Source organism: Platalea leucorodia (genome assembly GCF_965183815.1).
Source record: "Platalea leucorodia genome assembly, chromosome: 5".
NCBI lineage: Eukaryota > Metazoa > Chordata > Aves > Pelecaniformes > Threskiornithidae > Platalea > Platalea leucorodia.
The window spans coordinates 36,859,585-36,878,652 of record NC_138827.1 but is presented as its reverse complement, the minus strand read 5'-3'; the positions used below and the strand labels follow the sequence as shown (position 1 = coordinate 36,878,652).

Below are 19,068 nucleotides of genomic sequence, written 5' to 3'. Positions count from 1 at the left end.
GCTTCCAGCTAACTGCAGACAAACAGACTCAACCACACCTTCTACACAAGTGAGTATCACCTAAGTAACTGGGGGAATGGCTAAATCACAGCCCTGCAGCTCCGAGAGATCTGCCCTGGAGTATTTCCTCTTAACATTTTCTCCCCTTTCATAAAAATAATTGAGTTGTATATAATTTTCTACACAACTGTGCTGTTTTCCTAACAACACAGACCTAAATCCCCACAAAATGGGATTCTTGCAGGGTCTGGGTTTATCTCTGATAAAGGGACAATTATTGTGAACTGCAGCCAAGCCACAGGCACGGCACACTGCGCCAGCCAAACGCAGTATTCCAAGGAAACCTGACTGTGCCAAGCAACCATGTCAGAAAAATCCTTTCACAAGCTATAAACCACGGTTCTGCCTTAAGCTTGTTATGACTTCCCTCAGTGCTCTCACTTGAAGGCTCTTCCAGCACCTCAGAGGTTACAAACCTCCTTCTGATTTTCACCTTGCTGAATGCCCTCGCTGTTCTCCTGATCATCTTCGCAGCTCGCCCTCGCACCCCTGCTATTTCTAATTCACCTTTTCTTGAGCGCAAGTGACCAGGCCTCCCAGGTGACCTTGCCGGTCTCGCCCTGGCTCCGTGTGGTGAAATTAAGATTTCCTCGTGTCAGCGGGAAGCACGTACGTAAAAGGGCCTGTGCCTTTACTTGCCTGTTCGCAATTGCACTGCAACGAGCTCTCACGAATGACCTGACTGGAACACCCCGTCCCTTCTCCAGTTATTCCCAACCAAAGACACAGCCGGTTACAGCACAAGTTCTTCCATTAGTCCCTGTATATATACAAGATGCTGCACTTTGCGTTACATGTCGCCCCGTGCCCTTATTCCAGGCTCCACCGTCATTCCTGGACACTTCACCCACCTCCTCTAGACCGTAGTCAAGCCCCAAACATGCTGGCAAGCGCAAAGTCAGTAACTTCTTTCATTGTATCTGAAAATAAGCTCGAACTAGTAACTGACTGGGCATTATCACCAGGATCTGCCACCTTGGTCTTAATATTGTCCTTCCTTTTAATTCACTTTAGAGGTAAATGGAGGGGGGGATGACTCATCTCTGTGTTTCCAGGCGGCCCCCCCTTCCCGGGCACACAGAGCTCGCAGGCAAACAGCCACGAACCGCAAGCACCAGCGACCGACCCCCAGCGCGGGCTGCCGCCCCTACCCCGCCGCCGGGGCCGGGGCCGGGGCCGCCCCCGCCAGCGGCCCCCCAGCGCCCCCCGCGGCGGCGGCGGCGGCCCCGGGCGCGGCGGCGGTTGCGCAGGCGCCGCCGGGCCGGAGAGTTTGGGACGCGCCGGGAAGTTGGGGCTGGGTGTGCCGCCGCCTGCCGTGCCCGCCGCCGCTCCCATCATGTCGGGCTCCTCCAACGTGGCGGCCATGAAGAAGGTGGTGCAGCAGCTGCGCCTGGAGGCCAGCGTGACTCGCGTGAAGGTGAGAAGCGGAGCCGGGACGGGACGGGACGGGGCGGACGCGCCGCCATTACACCGCCCCGGGGGCCGCGCCCCGCGGCGCTCCTCGGAGGCGGCCGGGCCGCCTGGCGGGGCAGGGGCAGGGGCAGGGGCAGGGGCAGGGGCCGGGCCGGGCCGGGCCGGGCCGGGGCAGCCCGCTCTGCCCTGCCCTGCCCCGCCCCGCCGACCCTCCTTGGCGGTGGCGCCCCGCTCCCGGGCTTTAGCCCTGGGGCTCCGTCGGGCCTCCCTGGCCGGGCCTCGCCCCGTGCGGCCGCGCTGCCGAGTCCCTTCCCGCTGCCGCCGCTTCCCCGGGGCTCGGCCCGTCTGGGGCCCGGCCCGGCCCGGCCCGGCCCGGCCCGCTCGCCTCCCGCAGCCCCTCGGGGACCCCCGGGGGCCGCTCTCCGGCCGGAGCGCTCCCCCGGGGGGGTGGACGCGCCCCGCTTCCCCCGCTCATTTCCTTATTCTGGGGAGCGTCTTCTTCCACCGGGCTCTGGTGGAAGGGGCAGCGTGAGCCGGGGTTTGCCACAGGTTGCCTGGGCTGGCCTGGCCCTGACACTGAAATGGAGACTTCGCTGCGAGGCACGCTGAGGGCATTTAACTTGTGCGTTTTCGGGGTGGGACTGGGCCCTGTCAAATTAGAGAAACTCTGAGCAAACTGCAAATACAAGATACCAGTGAAGATGCTACTTTCTGAAACTTTGACCGTGCTTTTTTATGAGTTCAGAGTTACAGCAAAGAAAAGCAAGACAAAGAATTTTTTCACTGTTCTGTTTTTAGGCAGGTACAGCCTACCAAAAGACCCATACGCTCTCTCATGATAAGGATGGCTTCCCAGGGGAAGCTAAAATGCCAGTTCAGTTGAGTCGAGCATCTTAAACTATAGGCTGGATTTGTAAACAATTTATGCTAGAACAAGGATCTTCACATATTTAACAAAGTAATCTCCAAGATGTTGCTCATCTTTCACCCTTCAGGCTTAGAAGTTTAACATGAAAATTTTCCAAATTAATTCTAATATTGCGCAACTTCTTGTCTTTGAGAAACCAAAAAATGGCGATGAAGCTGTTGTACAAAATGTACATAAGCTGTATTGCAGAATCATTTAGCAGTATTCTTTATACTTTTTGATGTAGTTACATCCTCAGGAAAGAGCATTCAGTGAATTCTAATGCTAACTTTTATTATGACTAGGTTTCTCAGGCTGCAGCAGACTTGAAGCAATTCTGTCTGCAGAATGCACAACATGATCCCCTACTGACAGGAGTATCATCAAGTACAAATCCATTCAGACCCCAGAAAGTTTGTTCATTTTTGTAATTACGTGAACTACTCCGGTATCTTTCAGTGGTAAGTTCTTGAGTTACATTTCATAAAATGTTCTGTCATTAAAAATAGCTGGCTTTAAATAAGACTGCCTGTATTAAAAGTATTCAGAAGAGACATCAGACTTCTGCAGCTGGTGTTAGTCTAGATCCCCATTTTGGGCCCCTCCTCCCCTGTTCTGGTTGTAGCTCTGTGCTGGACACACGCTGTTCTTAATTAAGTATTGTGAGTGGCATTTAGCTGTCGCAGATCTTACACCAGTTTCTGTTCCTGCAGCAAAGTAGCTGTTGGGCCAGCTACTACTGAGCTGCTCTTTGGACTAACCTGGCTATACAGTAATTCTGCTGTATCTGCCTTCCGTGTAAGGGTGTCATTTCCCTTTTCTCACGTAGGATTATTCGCCTGACAGAATACATGGTGAATCCTGATTGTGGCAGATAAAGCAGACTTCAGTTCTTAAACTTTTAAAGAGCACTTCCGAAGATAGGTTACTGGTGGTCTCCAAGAAGAGCACTGTCCCCTATAGGACACGCCTTCTAAGTCAAAAGAAAAATGTAGTCCAAGAATTGTATCAAGGCCCATACCCCCCTCAAATAAACTACTACATGGATAGCAGTTTAAATAACTAGAAACAGTTGAATACTCATTTGGATTTTCATTCCAAAACTTCTATAGGTTCATTAGCACTACTGCTGTCACTGTGAAGAATACTAATCTGGCATTCCTTGAAAATCCTGGTAATTAGATTTTAGACTAACCTATTTAGAAAGGTGAGTTTTAGATCCACAGTAGTCTCACCAGGACTCCGAGAGTCACAATAATTTGATATTTTGCCCACAGTAGATGCATGGTCATTTTACCATGTCCCTCTTCCCCATTGCCCCTTGACTTGGATCTGTTGGAGGTGAGAGCATATACGTTATTTCAAAGCACCTGATACGCAGTTAACCATAGTTCACAATCCTTAGAAATCTCATAGCAAGCCTTAACCTTGAAGAATTCTGCTTTTGTAGCTGACCTACATCACCCAAAGAATTGTAGTTTGCTAGATTTGTGTTAGTTAGGCAGCTTTATAGAAAGGTGACCACAGTCAGGCTGAGTTGTTAAAATTGTTCTTCAAAATTGTTCTCCCCTCAAGCAGACTGTAGAAAGCTTCCAAAAAGTTTGTGTATAAACAAGGGGGTTCATGCTAGGAAAGACCAGCATAGTAAAGTATGGAGGTTGATGCTTAACTATTTAACAAACAAAACCACTTCTCCCATTGTTTTGAGCAATGAATTACAGCAATGTAACTGAAATGTGCTTTAGAGTTCTTGCAGCTTTTAAACTTATTTCTATTGTGAATTTTATCAACTATTCTTATTTAAAAGGTACAATTCTTGGACACCAACTTGTGTTCACACTACTGTAGCTTTAGCTTTAAGCAGTAATTCAAGGAAGAAATCACATCATCTGTAAGCATTATAGACTGATAACCTATAAAAAGCCAAATAAACTGTACATTAATCAGTGACACATACAGTTCTCCACTGAGCTTTGCCAAGGTCTAGTAATTCCTGGGTGTGGATGTCAGGAAATAACATTTACTGTCTCTCACACACGTGTACATACACGGGGCATAAAAAGCTTAATATTTTCTCTTTTTTAATTACAACCCTTATCTTCCTCCTTTCCGATTTTGGAATGGAGCACTTGTTTCTGCTGATGTTACAGGAAAAAGTCATTAGAACAGCAGTTTTAGTTACACTACCTATATGGAAAATTTCTTTCCTTCACTACCTCTTGCAAGCACTTCCTCAAAATAGGCCATTTCTTAGTTGTAATCCTGGTGTTTTCACGATGAGCCAACAGAGTTCATGTTTGCACAGTCAGCACCACCTCTGTGAAGAGGAAGTGTAATTTGTTAGTTACACAGACTCCCCTGCTTTTCAAAGGCAAGGTAGATGCCTGGTATTTCTGTAGGCACCAGGTGACTGAGAACAACTTTTTCTGTCCTTCCACTTAGCAATTTGGCTTCCAGGAGACACTAAGCTTCAGTTCTTTTGTAACAGCTTTGATTATCTTCTTGTACCCTTGGGGACAGCTTCGTGGTTTTAAAAGTTTATTAAATAAACTAATAGTTTTATAAAACAGCTGTGGAAAAAGAGGATTTTTTTTTTCCTAAATAGCTGTCCACGGCATACTCTGAATGTACATGTTCTTAGACATAGAGTTGCTTCATTTAGCACTGATACTTTACTAACTACATTTTGGTTTTGTTTTTTCAGATCTTTTAGCATCTTTTCCTAGCTGCTGATGTGTGTATGGGCAGAGTGCCTCAAGGAGCGGCCTGGTTTGAAGTCTGTACAAAAGCTTAGCTTTAACGTGCCAAATCTAACTGTAAAATTGCTACTGTCGTCAAACCTCTTACCATCTACCTCTCCAAATGAACTGTATGCTAGTCACAATACTTCTGTTTCATAAGGGAATCAGTTTTATATGCCAAGCAAAAAATAAACGTGTCTTGACTTAGTCTGGTCTCGAAATTCCTGTAACAAGTTGATTAGCTTCTGGATATGTTGACTCCTCACCAGTTACTGCATCACTGTGCAGCAGCTGGAGAGCATATACAGGAGTCTGTCTTCAAATATTCCGTGCTGCTGCAAGTTGGCCTGGGATTGATAGTCTTACAGAACAGTGAGCCTTCATCAGTGCTATACTTGGAAGCATAATAGAACAGAAAAAAAAATTGTGGCTGTTTGTAATTCAACTATACAGCTGTCCCATATAGGCATTAAATAAAGACAAAGAGTAACTTACTCTTTATCGCAAGGAGTAATTCTACCTTAGTAGATTACTTAGTCTATGAGCCATCTTACTCTTTAGATAAATATGAAAAAGCACTTCTTATAGCTGCATATGAAAAGAATGTAATTCAAAGAAAACTTAGCTTTTTAGCTGTCAGTGAGTGTGCAAACTTAAGAACACTAGTTTATTCTGCAGGTAATCCCAACTCCAGTATAGCTATGAGGCTGAAGCAGCTTTTTTAAGATCTTAATGGGAAAAACCCTGCTCAGAGACCTCACATGTTCAACTGAGCAGCATTTTTGGATGAGATAGCTTTATATACTTCCTGTAACCTGGCCTTACAAATTCTTTCCCGTTGGTGTTTATTTCTTTTTATAAACAAGAATATCAACTGCTTTGGGCATATACCTTTTCTAAATATCACATTTACAGAAGAGATACCTGTAGCAGTCAAGCACATTATTTTTGTAACTTCAGCGACATGGCTATTGTATGCAAGATGTTAATGAAATAAAATACCACAGACTTCCTGGATTGCATACAGCCTTCTCAATGTTCTCTAGATAGGGAGATCATTTTTGGAAAACTACCACCATACTGTCAGGGAACAGCAGGTTGTAAGTTAGAAAGAGGTTTAAAATATTTCTCTCTCACCTGATTAATGGCAGACATCTGGGTTTAGCTGCTTAACAGAAAAAAAAGCTGTATAACTAGAAATACTTTATTTTGAGAATATCTTTAACCAAAATATTTACTGTCTTTGATGTCGCAAAGTGTAATTTATCTCTACAGCACAGCAGCAGTCATGGCAAATCTTCAGTGATAGCTAAATTACAGGCTGCTCTAACATCACCATATTTCTTCCTGCTTGACTGGAAAAAGAGTCACTGTCCTTGTCATGCTGGATTTAGCTAAAAACATAGGAAGAAAGATGCATCCGACTTGATCTGCTCCTGTATAAAGTTTTAATGTTTGCAGTTTGTCTTTCTGCAGACAGATACTGTTCAGTATCATTATCATTAGTCAGGAGTCTGAGATAATCCATAGTTCAAAGCAGTTGTATTTCTGGTCACCAGCAGTTGGCAGATAGCTGTCCCTTATAAGTGAAATTTTCTTCTATTTGTGTCCATTTCTCGGCGCTGAAATTTAAAAGAAAAGTTATTAACCAGCAAATTCATGCAACAGGACACAAACAAGGATGACCACTCCAGTTTATAGTAGGGTAGGTAGTGAAATGTGTCACAGTTACAGTGTAGTTGAGTTGTTATAATCAGCTTTTCAAGACTAACAAGGGAGAAGAATTAGAGACTAGTGATTTAGAACTAAAGAATGTGTAGCAGTTCTCTATCTACTGATGGTAGACAAAGCATCTTTAAAACAAGCAAGATTATCCATCTCATGGACTACACGAGGAGTATTTGAATTTTCCTTCTGGTACAGCTTGGATACTCCCAAGTTCTGCCAATCAACTGCAATTCCACAGTAAAAATGACTGGAAAAGTCATTGCCTAGAGTAATACTTCCATTTCACTTGAAGATGTGCACAGGTCAGTGTTACTTTCCATTCGCTATTAAGAAGTGACATTTACGTAAATAACTTAATCAGTTTTACATTATGATTCTTGCACTCACCTTGCACAAAAATAGCTCTAGTCAAGCTTACTAGGCTTCCAATAATAGCGTATACCAAGGGAGCATTTTGCTTATATCTGTGTATGTTAAAGAAATTCCATTCTGCAAATAAGTAGTCATGGTATATTGATATTCATCACCCTTGCTATTTTTATTTTTGACTTGCAATACAGCAGAATGCTTCTACTTTGCATATTTCTCAAAATATACCTCTAAATATTTCAGTTAAACACTTCCATATTGAGAACTGCCTTTATACCGCTTTTTTAGGCTAAGATTTGTGGTTACATTTCCTGTCAGATTTAGTCTCCCTTCCCAAGCAGGACTATTACCATTACTTAGACATACCTTATGAATCCATTCATATTCTCCAAATTTGGAATCAAAGGTTCCTTTTTGAAGAGACCTCAGCTTTAATGTAAAACGTGGCCCAAGTTCCTGAATTCCCACTTTCTTTTCACTCTTGAAGATATATCTTGGGGAAGAAAAAAAATAAAAATTAGGAAGTAAGTTACAAGAGCATTCTCTCTCATTTGTGAGTTTTGCAGAAAACGTCACCTGTGGAATCTGAAAAAGATGTAGTCTCGCTGGTTGTGAAATGTAGCTACTTGTCTTCCAATGAACTGGGGATCATGTGGGAACAGAGAAGCAAACATGCGACCAACAGAATGGCCGAGTCGTGTTGTAAAATTGTTCAGGATTACTTCAGGCACGTGTTCTGTGGGCTCTTTCCCTTTTCGCTGAAATGAAAATAGTAGATAAGAATGCAAAGAATAGATGGAATGCAAAAGGGTTTTAATATATTATCAAAGAAGAGTTTGAAATAAAATAGGGGGAAGACAATCAGGGCCAACTTCTTGTAACAACGGCTGATAACATGCCCTGATCATTTTTTCAAATACAACCTAAGTTTGCATACAAGTAAAGGAGCAGCTGCAACGTAAGGATCTTTGGTTCAACAATATAAATTGAATGAAAAAGCACAAATAATTGTACATTTCCTCTCTCCTCCACCAATCTCCACTCCTGGCAGCACCCGTTACAGCAAACAATGCAGTACTTATCACAGGAGTCTTCTATTGGTACTAATGCCAACTAAGAGTATATGGTACTAAGAGTATATGGGATTCTTCTTTAATAAGAACAGATGAAGTTTAAAAATCACTTATTTCAAGAGAGAAGAAAAACCATTTTACTGCAAATTATTTAGGGCTAAGTAAGCAATACTTACTACAGAAGAGGTGACAGGGCTGTAAGAATAAGAAAAACTAGGTTTTATTCAAGACTAGGAACTACACCTATTGAAATCTTTTATACTGCTGATTGTTATATACCTTATTGTGTGTATACTATACATTGGGTATTTCCTGTTGATGTAGGTTATCAGCTGCTATTTATTGGCACGACTATGAAAATACTTGGAAAACAGTTAAAGAAATTCAGCAAATAACTATGAAAATACGCTGCTTATGGAAGTAAAATATACTAGTCCTTGGCCTCCTGTTAGCTTACCAAAAAAACATGTTTACAAGATCAGCTGAATCATACAGAAGTGCAACCAGTTTTGACAGTTCAAGTAGACTGAACATATTTATCACTAAACAACAGACTACCCGTTTTTTTACATTTTGTTGGAGTCTCACCTTTATTTCTTTACGCAAACGGACGCTACTCATTCTAAAATGAGCGGTTGGACCATCAGGCAGATGACTTAAAACAAGACCATCTGTTCACAGAGTTAATAAAAAAAAGGCTGGTAAAATTCAACATGTAATTTACAGTGGAACATTTTCTGCGAAAAACAGTATCATATTAGAATATTATATCCATAATTATGCCTAATTTACAAGGTTTCATTATATTTTTGCAGTGTGCTGAAGTATGTCCATTAAATTTTGTTTCAATAGGTAACCAGAGTTACCTTCTATGGCTTTTTCACTTATTAATTAGTAATGTTTTATCTAGTCAGCAAAACTAAATGGAACTTCCTGGTCAGAAAAACTTGTTAATTAATCAAACTGTTAAGTTTACTGAAATAATAACAATGTTTATCCATGCATTACAAACTAAAAAAACCCACAAACCAAAACAAACAAAAGCCAACACACTTTCTTTAGTAATTCCAAGTTCCATTAGCCATCAGATATTCAAGTTGGCACAGTCATTTTTAACTCTGTAGTTACACTGTAAGCTGCACAGTGAAGAGAAAAAAATCCAGAATAAAGCAGATCTTTGATGCACACTACAGAATTATGTTCTTTCCCTAACAGGCCCAGAGCTAGTATACCTATTTTAATAAATACACAAAAGGATACTCGGTATTTTGCGATCTTCATTAATGACTATTAAATCCGTGAAGTCCCTTGCAATACACTGTGGAATAATTCTTTTCAAAGCCAGTCCTCTTCGATAGTAGACATGCGAGTTAGGTATAACACTAGACAGTTGTTCACAGAATCTCACTGTTCTCTGCAAATCAGGTGAGTTAAATTGCAATGTGGTAAATACAGTGCCAAATTCAAGTATTAGGGGAATGGAGGGTTGCTCATTCCAACTGCCCTCCCTAATGATATATTACTTCCAGTATCTCTCTAAACATTTGAAGACAAGCTATTAAATTACTTCAGTCAGTCAGTGGAAAAAATTTTATTTGCAGTAAAGACTGCAGCGCACCAGGAACTTTCCTTTTTTTTTTTAAAGGATTTTTTCTCCTCCTTCAATCATAGAAAAGCAGGAAAATTCCAAAAGTATAACCTCCAAACTCATTATTTATTAAGGACATTGGTTTACAAAAAGTTCATAACATTTCAAAATACAATATTACTATTACTTCAGGTACTAATGCCCGAGTCTCCAGATAAGCTGTTCAAGGTGTACTTTTTCCTATTTTTAAAACCACTTCTTTTATGGTTTTCACAGATGTCAGTAATCTCCCCAATTAGGTAATGCAGATCATTTGCATACAAGAACATATGCATGAGGTTGTTTTTTGTTATGAAGGAAACAAACAGTGCTAGAGAAACTAATAGATCACATACATATATAAGATTATTGACAGTCACTAAATAAAACAGCAGGAAAAAATCCATGTGAAAACTATTATTTTCAGCTTTAATTTACCAACTGTAGTATGAAAACCTTGGTATCTTATAACCAGTTGATTGCTCAGAACTGTCCAAGTAAAACGTACGTACCCCACGAGGTCTGTCTGATGTTGTAATAAGAATCTTGGGAACCGTCTGTCTGTTGAAATATGGTGCAAATTCATCAGTTGCTTCATCAAAAGCAACCTGGAAGAACAGAAATCTTGTTAATCCACCATATGTGAAAAAATTGAAGAACAATTGTTCAATCTGATCTAAATTCTGATTAAATTGAATTTAGTAGGAAAAACTTCAATTCACAAGATCTATCCTATAATTAATCATCACAAGGCATGTGTTTTTTACATTTTTAAGAATATAGTGTGATGAAGATTGATTGACAGGTTTTGCTATCAATAACAGTAATTCAAAAGGTAATTATCTAACATAGTTAATGAAAGAATGACATCACTTCTTAGTAAACCCATCACATGTAAAAAGTAATTCATCAACACCTTAACAGAAGAGTGGTGGATGTTAAGTTTCAGCAATCCATTTTACGTCCGTTCTTGGAAAAAAAAGGTTGAGTTAATAGCATATGCAGAAATTAAGCAGTTACCTCTTCATCATTGGGATCTACAGTTGTTTCGTCATACACTCTCTGATTTTCAATAGTCTTTGGTATGGCTTTTGGAGGTGCCTAAAATAAATAAGTTTATTAACATAACACATTCATGTAATTTTTAAGTGTATTGTGAAAAACACATTCATACTACCATGATATTGTGTATATTTCTACACAGAATTAAAAGTATTATTTATTTTATGCCAGCTTTTAAAAAGAAGTTACATTACCTTGATTAAAAATATGCACGGGTATTGGGACACCAGAGACCATCACACAGAGAAGCATTGCTAGAACAGTGACACCGCTTAATTTCAGTCTAATTAAGAAATGGGGTTCCAAAACAAAAAAAGGAAAAGGAGAGGAACTTTATATTCACTTCTCTTCCATGGAAGAAAAAAAAGCTCTACTTTCAACAGCAACACGTTTTAGCATTGACATCTACAATGTAATGATAATAACCTATAAAGTTTACCCTGTTTACTTACACTACTCTTGTGAGGTTCGATTCTATGATAATAATGCAGGAACTCAAAACTGTCTTCAACTGTCAATATGCTTTTGAAGTAGTTCAGGAAAAGAAGCAAAATGCTTGTTCGTGGCTAGGTTTGGAAACAAGCAGGCAACTGGTCTGGGCAGGGACTGGTCAGATCTGATTGTTTTAATTTATACAGAAATTACTTATTAGAGTATAATTCCTAATAACATCCACACAATGCTACAGCAATTACATCGGACTGAGAAGGCTTTTCAGGAAGAGCCTGCTTTTATGACGTTATTAGCTTAAAACTCACCCTGCCCGATTACAGCATCATTTAACGCAGTACCAACAACGCTTCTGGGCTCAACCGTTTGGTACCTCCACTGTCCAACACCTGATACTTCCACTACCCAGCGCGGTGCCTCTGACGGCTGCCGCGGCCAGCGAGCACCGAGATCCCTGCTCCACTCCACTGCAGTCCGTGGAGACACCGCCTCACTCACGAAACTGAAGCAGCCCCAGCGCCAGGCCGAGCTGAAGAACCACCGGCGGGGCGGGCTCTTCCCCGCTGGCGGCGGAGCACCCCTCCCTGCGGCGGGGACGGCCGCCCCACGCTGCGCCCGGAGCCCTTACTTTGTCTCCGAGGGCTTCTCGCTCCTTTCTCCGCTTCTTCTTGGCGGCCAGTTTCTCCTAGCGGGAGAGGGAGAGCGATCCGTTAGCCAGACCCGCCGCCCGGCCGCGGCCTCCCCCGCCCGCCGGTAACGGCCGCCGCGCCGGGCCCTGCCCCACCTTCCTCTGCTGCTGCTTCCAGCGAAGGAACATGAAGTGCCGCCGCTGCTTGTTCTTGATCTCGGACACGCTGAAGGTCGGCGGGAAGAGAACCCGCTCCGGGGCCGGCGGTCCCCCATCCTCCGCCGCTGAGCCCACCGGGCCGCCGCCGCTGCCGCCGCCTGCCATGCTGCCGCCGCCGCGGCCGGGCAGGAACTGACCCCTCACCCTTGACCTCTGCCCCCGCCCGCCGGGAGAGCATGCGCCGCGCATGCGCCGCAGGGGGCGGCCGCGCGGCCTTTGGGCTCGCGGCTCGGAGGGGAGCGGCCTCGCGCCGCGCCAACCGCCGGCGGCGCCGCGCCTCGGGGCGGCCTTGGCTAAGCCCCGGCGAGAAGGGAGCCTCCTCCAGCCGGGTGCCGCCCTGCTCGGTGCGCCGAGGGGACGCGGCTGGGCCTTGTCGTTGTGCCCCAAGTCACGGAAGGGCCCGGCCGCGGGCCCCTCCGGCGCACGGGCGCGGGGCCCGGCTCTGTGCGGCGGAGGGGGGTGTCGGGTCCCTCCCTCGGCCGGGGCAGCGCGGCTGACGGAGCTGCTGGCATAGCCTGTTGCTTCACTGCAGGTACCCGCCAAATGGCTAAGCTAAGTGCTCAGCAGGCAGCAAGCCTTGAGATCAGATGAGAGTGCTTAATGCAAGCTATTACTGCCGTGTAACTTATGATCAGGGTTAACTATCAAAATGGGAAGCGTTGAACAAACATGACACACCGATGGATTTACGTAAACGATAGTAACATCACGACCCAGTAGTGTTTTCCCATGTGCACGCATTTGACATTCCGACGTTTGCTCACAGCGAGTTAAGTTGTGGGGAGCATCTGCTTAAAAGGAAGCATAGGTTTTTTTGATGTTAATGTTCCTGAAAATTATTTTTGTTCAATTAAAGTCTGTTAAAACTGATGTTAAAATGAAATAACCCCTACAACTAATTAAAGAGATTTAATTCATGTGAAGCTAGAAATGAGGTTTTCTGTTCCTGAGCTGATTTTCCAGCTTGGAGGTGCACAAGTGTTGCTGGACAGTGAAGACTATACTCTGTTTTACAGAAATGGAGTATTTGGGGATTTGGGGGGGCCTGGGCTAAATTAGAGGCATTTTTAATCTCAAGACTGCAAAATTCTGAGCCTCAGTGGGACTGATTAATTCCATTTGTCCCAAGGATTGTCTCAAAGCTTGGGATACGTTTACTAATTTTATATACAAATACTGTGTTGCATTACTAAGTCTCTCTTACTAGGAAAGTAAAAAAGAAAACTTAACATAAAGGCATGAAAATAATGGAAAAAGATCTGGAAATAACCTGAACTAGACAATGTCTCAAACCTACTTCTGTCCTATAAACGAATTTAACTCTGTAACTCAACTTGCTTTGCTGAGGTTATTTCTACTTAACACAGATGTAAATGAAAGATCAAAGGCCTCATTATGCACAATCCCATATTTTTCTGGCCTCATTCCCATTATTGTCAAGAGAAAATATTTCAGCTATCCTCGGTGCCTTAAGGATAAGTAGTTTCCATGGTAATTAAGGTTTGAGGGATTTAGTTAAGAATATGTTGACCAAGGACTTTCTATAACTTTATCTCACCAGCTGATTCAAATATCAGCGATTGTAAGGGTCTCTCTAAAAGTCATTAGCAGAGATTTTCACCACTGCTGTTAGCAAAGCTAATAGGGAATTCTGAGTTATTTGTAGTTTCAGTTTGCAATGGTGTTTCTGTTGGAATCGTTGCAAACTGATGTGCAGCATAATTGTGTGAAGCTCACTGAGTGCTTACATGTGGAAAAAAACACATTATCTTTCTTCCTCCCAGCAAGAGGGAAGACAACCTCCTAATATTACTCAAAAGGCTTTTCTTCCAAGGACTCACAGGAACAAAATAATGATACAAAATAATACAAGAACTTCCTAGGGCAGGGGAGGGGCAATAAAAAGACACCAGCAACACTTTGTGGACTTGGTAAAAATAAGATCACTAACAAGGTACAATTATAACTTCAATATAAGGCCCAACTAATAAATGCATGCATGGTATTCGTTTAATTTCTTTATAGAGATGGTCCCAGGATCTCTCATTTATTTTAGCTCTGAACTCTGTTCTGTGTAAATAACATTTTAACCAGGATACTCTGTTTTTTACAACTAATGTAGCATTGCCAGGAAACCATCTTTTGGAAGAAGCTGCTTGGTTAAAACAAACCAACAAAGAAAGAAACAAACCAAAAACCCAAACAGAAAGCACCAGTAGCTTTCATTTGTTTAAACCAACAAGTAAATTCTCCGGTGGAGAGTGATGAATAAGACATTTATTCCATGTCAGCACTAAGGAATTTTGGAGGAAACCTTTCTGTAAATTACCGCTGACCCAGCTGCAGTAGCGGAAGCATCATTTTGAGTTGTATCGATAGAGCACTGGGTTTTTTTGCTGATCTGTCATTTTAAACAATTGAAAAATATCTTGGGATTAAGTTGAAAGGACAAAAATTCAGCTGGAGAAAGGAAATTATGTTAGAAAATATTTACAGAAGGAGATGAGAAAAGAGGGTAAGGTGCCTCTGGATTCAAGAATTTATTAGAAAGAGAACGTTTGGGGTTTTTTTTTAAGTAATAACCAATATTTTGCTGTTTTCCTGTTTTGTTTTTCTTAATTTCCTTACCTGAAGGTAGACAGGACATACTACTTGTCTTCAAGATCCATTATACTGAACAAAATGCCCCAGAAAATTCAGTGCTCCAAACCAAACAAACCATTGTCTCTGTTGGAAGAGAGACGTGGCCCACAGGCTTCCTACAGAATACTGTTTTTCACTTGGAAAAGAAAACAAAAGACTGTTGTATATGTTTTTAAAATGGATTCCTTTTGACTGTAGTTACATTGCCTTGTTAATATGGCAAAGCAATTCCCCTTGGAATCAGTGAGCCAGAATTCTTTGTGGTTGTTAAAACAGATAACCACCAATTGGTTACAGTAATTTGAAGGTCACAAGATGCACGAGCACAGTCTCTGTAAGGTAATGTCTCAGTTCTAAGGATTCTTGGTGTGTTAGTCGAGTAGAGGACAAGGGGGAAGTGACTGATTTTCCTCTAGGACAAAATCCCCCAGGTTATGCAGTTGGAAACAGTATTGTCATGTATCTGAAACTGGTGAGGAGAAGGGAAATACAAGGAACACGGGGTCACAAGAAAACATGAGTAAGAAGTGAGGTGGCTCCAGGTTCCCTCAAGGGCGAGCTTTGTTGAGGTCCACACTTACGGCCCTCAAAACCTTCTGCAGGATCCCTAGGCCCTCTGAACTTCCTGTTGCTGGTGAAGAATATCTGAACTGTACAAGTTAGTGCTACATACTGGTAGTCAAGCTAAGTTGAAGAGGCTCATATATTTAAACAGCACAAGGCAACGTGGAGCAGAAATGAGTTGGGGACTTGCAGTACGGTTGCATGCTGTTGCAGCAGGCGTCCCTTGTTCAGCTGCCCAGGGGGGTAACTGGCAGGAGCAGACGGCTGAACTAAGACAAGTGTACTCTTCATATTCTTCCATTCAAAGCTAGTTCTCCCATCCCTTCATGGGGCTGTGTAGATAATGAAGTTGTACCCCAAAAGTCTGTTTTTTGTTATGCCTGTAAGCACCTCAGCCTTGAGACTGCAGAGCAGTTAGTACAGCTTTGATCACGTCTGAGCCTTGCCAGCCCCTCAAAATAGACGTTCTTCGCACTCTTTCTTGCGGCCTCTCTCTAGTAGGCATTCTCAGGGACTGTCTAACAGCGCTGGCTGTGTAGCAAAGTTAGTGCTAGTAGCTTTCCTGAACTGGTAGTTCAAAAGTTAAAGTATTCACCCATGATACAGAAGACAGGACTTTCCAGCCGCTGGAGGCTGAGAATAACTTCTTTCCTTTCAATGGAACAATCAAACCACAAGCCTGCAGGTTTTTTAGAGGTGAGAACTTTTTTGATTCTTCCAACTGAAGCTATTGTTGCATGCAAAATAAGATACAGAAAATTCTGGACCAAATAGCTAGTAGTGGGGGCACTCTCTTCCTGAAAGGAAGTAATATTGGATTCCTGGCCAGGTCTCAATATTCTCCCTGTAGTTTACTTTAGAGAGTTACACAGCAAAGCAGAAACAAGCTGTAGAGAATGGATTGTAACCAGGTTCAGTCTCCAGGTGTGTACCCTCATCACTGGGCTAAAGAGTCTGGTTCCTTTTACGCTCCTGGCCTGATGCTCTGTTGGGCTTTTTGCACATTGAGGAAAGGATAATGTGGTTTCACATGATTCACATTATTATTCTCACAATGTGGAATATTCAGAGAGTGGTGGGAGATGCTCCGTGTGGCCGGGGAATCTGTGTTTGAGCCCACACCTCTCTAACTGAGGAAGGAGTTGAACATGTGCCCACCACAGTATGCTGTCCTATGAAAGATGGACATCTATAGCATCCCTATTTGAGAGAAAGCCTGCATTGTATTTTGTAGAGAGCCTAGGCTTGTGATGCTTGTTACGTGTTATTGCACCAAGCTATCTGGGATCTCTGCTGTAGAAAAGCCTCTTGTTCATCCAGCTAGGCGTAAGCAGGAGACAAATGCTAAACTGCTTAGCTTTTTCCAGACTGTTCCCAGACTTGGGTATACCCAGAGCTGTTTCTCCAGGGGAGCATTACGTACAGGAGCAAAGTAAAATTACAAGGTGCGTATGCAGGAACTGTGTGGGTAGTTTTTAAGATCATCTGTTTGGGACTTACAGGCTTGCATTCCTTAATGGATCTTGTTTACAGTCTTTAATTTCAGTATTTTTAGTCACCTAGGGCCATCTCTCTAATGGATAAAATGGGAGTCATGCTCAGTAAGGTTGGGTATTATTAGCATTTCAGGATGATCTTACTATGTGTTCCCAATGCCTGTCCTCATCCCATAACTCAACACAAAAAATAATTATTTTCATATGCTTTTTTGGGTTGTTCTTCTTTACAGTATCTGAGCTGTGTACAAACATTAAGGTGCTTATTGGAAAGAAGGTATTATGTCCATTATACACATGGGAAAATTAAACAAGTTTGTCAAAACAAAGTGTATCATATGTATCTATGAATTTAGAATGCCCCGTGTAAGGCACCCAAAGCTGGATGTTTTGAGAATATTTAGCAACATACGTTCAAACCACAACTACCTTCAATTAGATTCACAACTAACTTCACCATGTTCATGATCATTCTAGATATCAGATTCCAGATATCTCAAGTTTAGCACCCAGCAAATGACGAATGCAGACTTGGTGCCTGTCCCTAAAATTAAATTAAAGTTTGTTATACTACAGGTGAATAAGGAGACCAAATGAAATTTTCTCAGTCAGTTTTCATTCTGTAATGCCCTCGCTTTTGAGAGTTTCTTTACCATCTCTATGCTTTTTATAGCTTTTGTGTAAAAATTCCTAGGTTTAAGAAAGCAAACAATAGTAAAAAAACCAAAGGTCCCTCTAAATAGCAGCTTTATCTTCCGGAGTTTTGACAGCCCTGCCTCCAATGGGTGTCACACCAGAACTTGCTGAAAGTGCACTCTCTTACCTCGTCTAGGTCATTAATAAGGACATTAAGAGTTTTGGTCCCTGTATGGGTCCCTGAGGAACACCACTAGTAACCAGCCACCTTTCTGGTGGACTTTGCACTGCTGATCACCCGTTGTACTCCACAGCCCAGCCGATTATCCATCCGCCTTGTGGTACATTTTTCCACTCCTTATTTCACCCATTTGACTGTAACGGTACTGTGGGAGACCATGTTGAAGACCTCCCTAAAGCAAAGGTAAACAGCACCCACTGCTCCTCTTCCTCCTCTGCTGAGCCCGTCTTCCCCTCAAAGGTTTGCCCTTGGTAAAGCCACATGACACCAGCTGTTCTCCGTCACCTTTGTCTCCCTCAGGTGCTTGGAAATGTCTTCCAGGAGTATTTGCGCCACAGTCATGCTGGGGACTGAGGGGAAGCTGACAGACCTGTAGTTCCCTGGCTCTTCCATCCCGCCCTTCTTGAAGTTGCACCAGTTCAGCTTAGTGTAACCCTCTTGCTATACCGCGCGAAGAGCAGTGATTGCTGGTGCATTTAAATGGTCTGCGTCTAACATCTCAGAATGTGTATGTCTGTGCACGTGAGAAAGAAAAAGAAGTCAAGCATTTGGAAGCCTGAGAGAGCAAAACTTAAATAATCTAAGGAAAAATGATGCAAAGGAGAGCATTTAAAAAAGAAGGTATATTATGTGGTATTCTTGCAAAAAAAACTTGCAAATGTATTATTTAAAAAATTATGCAAATTCCATAGTCTGCTACATGTGAATGTCCAGTTTTAAAGCTCATTAGAGTTTAAAAAAATTACTTTGCAGCTGCTTTATGTATGGATGTCAACAATCTTAAACATCTAGTTACAACCAACATTACAATAATTCCTTCCCACAGGACATATCAAGATAGCATAGCTGCCCATTATCTTACTCTGGGCAGATCAGCCTGATGAATATTGGGCATTTGATTTCCTACAAGTCTGTCAGCACTTCTGGTTACTTAGTAGATTAAAACTACTAGATAATGCATTAACTGCATGTAAGCCAAAAAAAAAAAAAAGATAAAGGAGTTTACCAGAGCTTCGAATGCCTAGTGCAGAAAACTGGAATACTTCCCCAAATAGAAAGTCTATAAACAAGAAAATTGTCATTTGATACATTTAGACTTTTTGAGAAGTTTATCCAATAGCTACCCATGGAAAAGTACTGAAGAAGCATCTACTGTTCCCAGCCTGGTATTTTGCTGAATTCATTTTGCTGCTTCTGGAGATCACCATCCT

The 19,068-nt window shown here is 42.5% G+C and overlaps 2 protein-coding genes and 1 long non-coding RNA gene across 3 annotated transcripts; 2 read left to right on the top strand and 1 right to left on the bottom strand.

The window, feature by feature from the left end:
* Positions 1-1,312: 1,312 nt before the first annotated feature.
* Positions 1,313-6,136, top strand: GNG5 (G protein subunit gamma 5). Its single transcript, XM_082313542.1, has 3 exons — positions 1,313-1,477; positions 2,686-2,841; positions 5,085-6,136. Exons 1-2 carry the CDS (start codon positions 1,397-1,399, stop codon positions 2,809-2,811), a joined length of 207 nt encoding a protein of 68 aa, XP_082169668.1. The 5' UTR covers positions 1,313-1,396; the 3' UTR covers positions 2,812-2,841; positions 5,085-6,136.
* An 89-nt stretch (positions 6,137-6,225) lies between these two features.
* On the bottom strand, positions 6,226-12,408 carry RPF1 (ribosome production factor 1 homolog). Its single transcript, XM_082313541.1, has 9 exons — positions 12,215-12,408; positions 12,059-12,115; positions 10,939-11,019; positions 10,431-10,526; positions 9,552-9,705; positions 8,880-8,962; positions 7,795-7,976; positions 7,585-7,711; positions 6,226-6,743 (listed from the first exon to the last, which is right to left on the bottom strand). The coding sequence occupies exons 1-9, from the start codon at positions 12,380-12,382 to the stop codon at positions 6,702-6,704; spliced, it is 990 nt and encodes a 329-aa protein (XP_082169667.1). The 5' UTR covers positions 12,383-12,408; the 3' UTR covers positions 6,226-6,701.
* A 134-nt stretch (positions 12,409-12,542) lies between these two features.
* LOC309590994 lies at positions 12,543-18,474 on the top strand. The gene is made up of 3 exons (XR_014228243.1): positions 12,543-12,809; positions 17,931-18,040; positions 18,158-18,474. It is a non-coding gene; the product is annotated as an uncharacterized lncRNA (long non-coding RNA).
* The last annotated feature ends 594 nt before the right edge of the window (positions 18,475-19,068 follow it).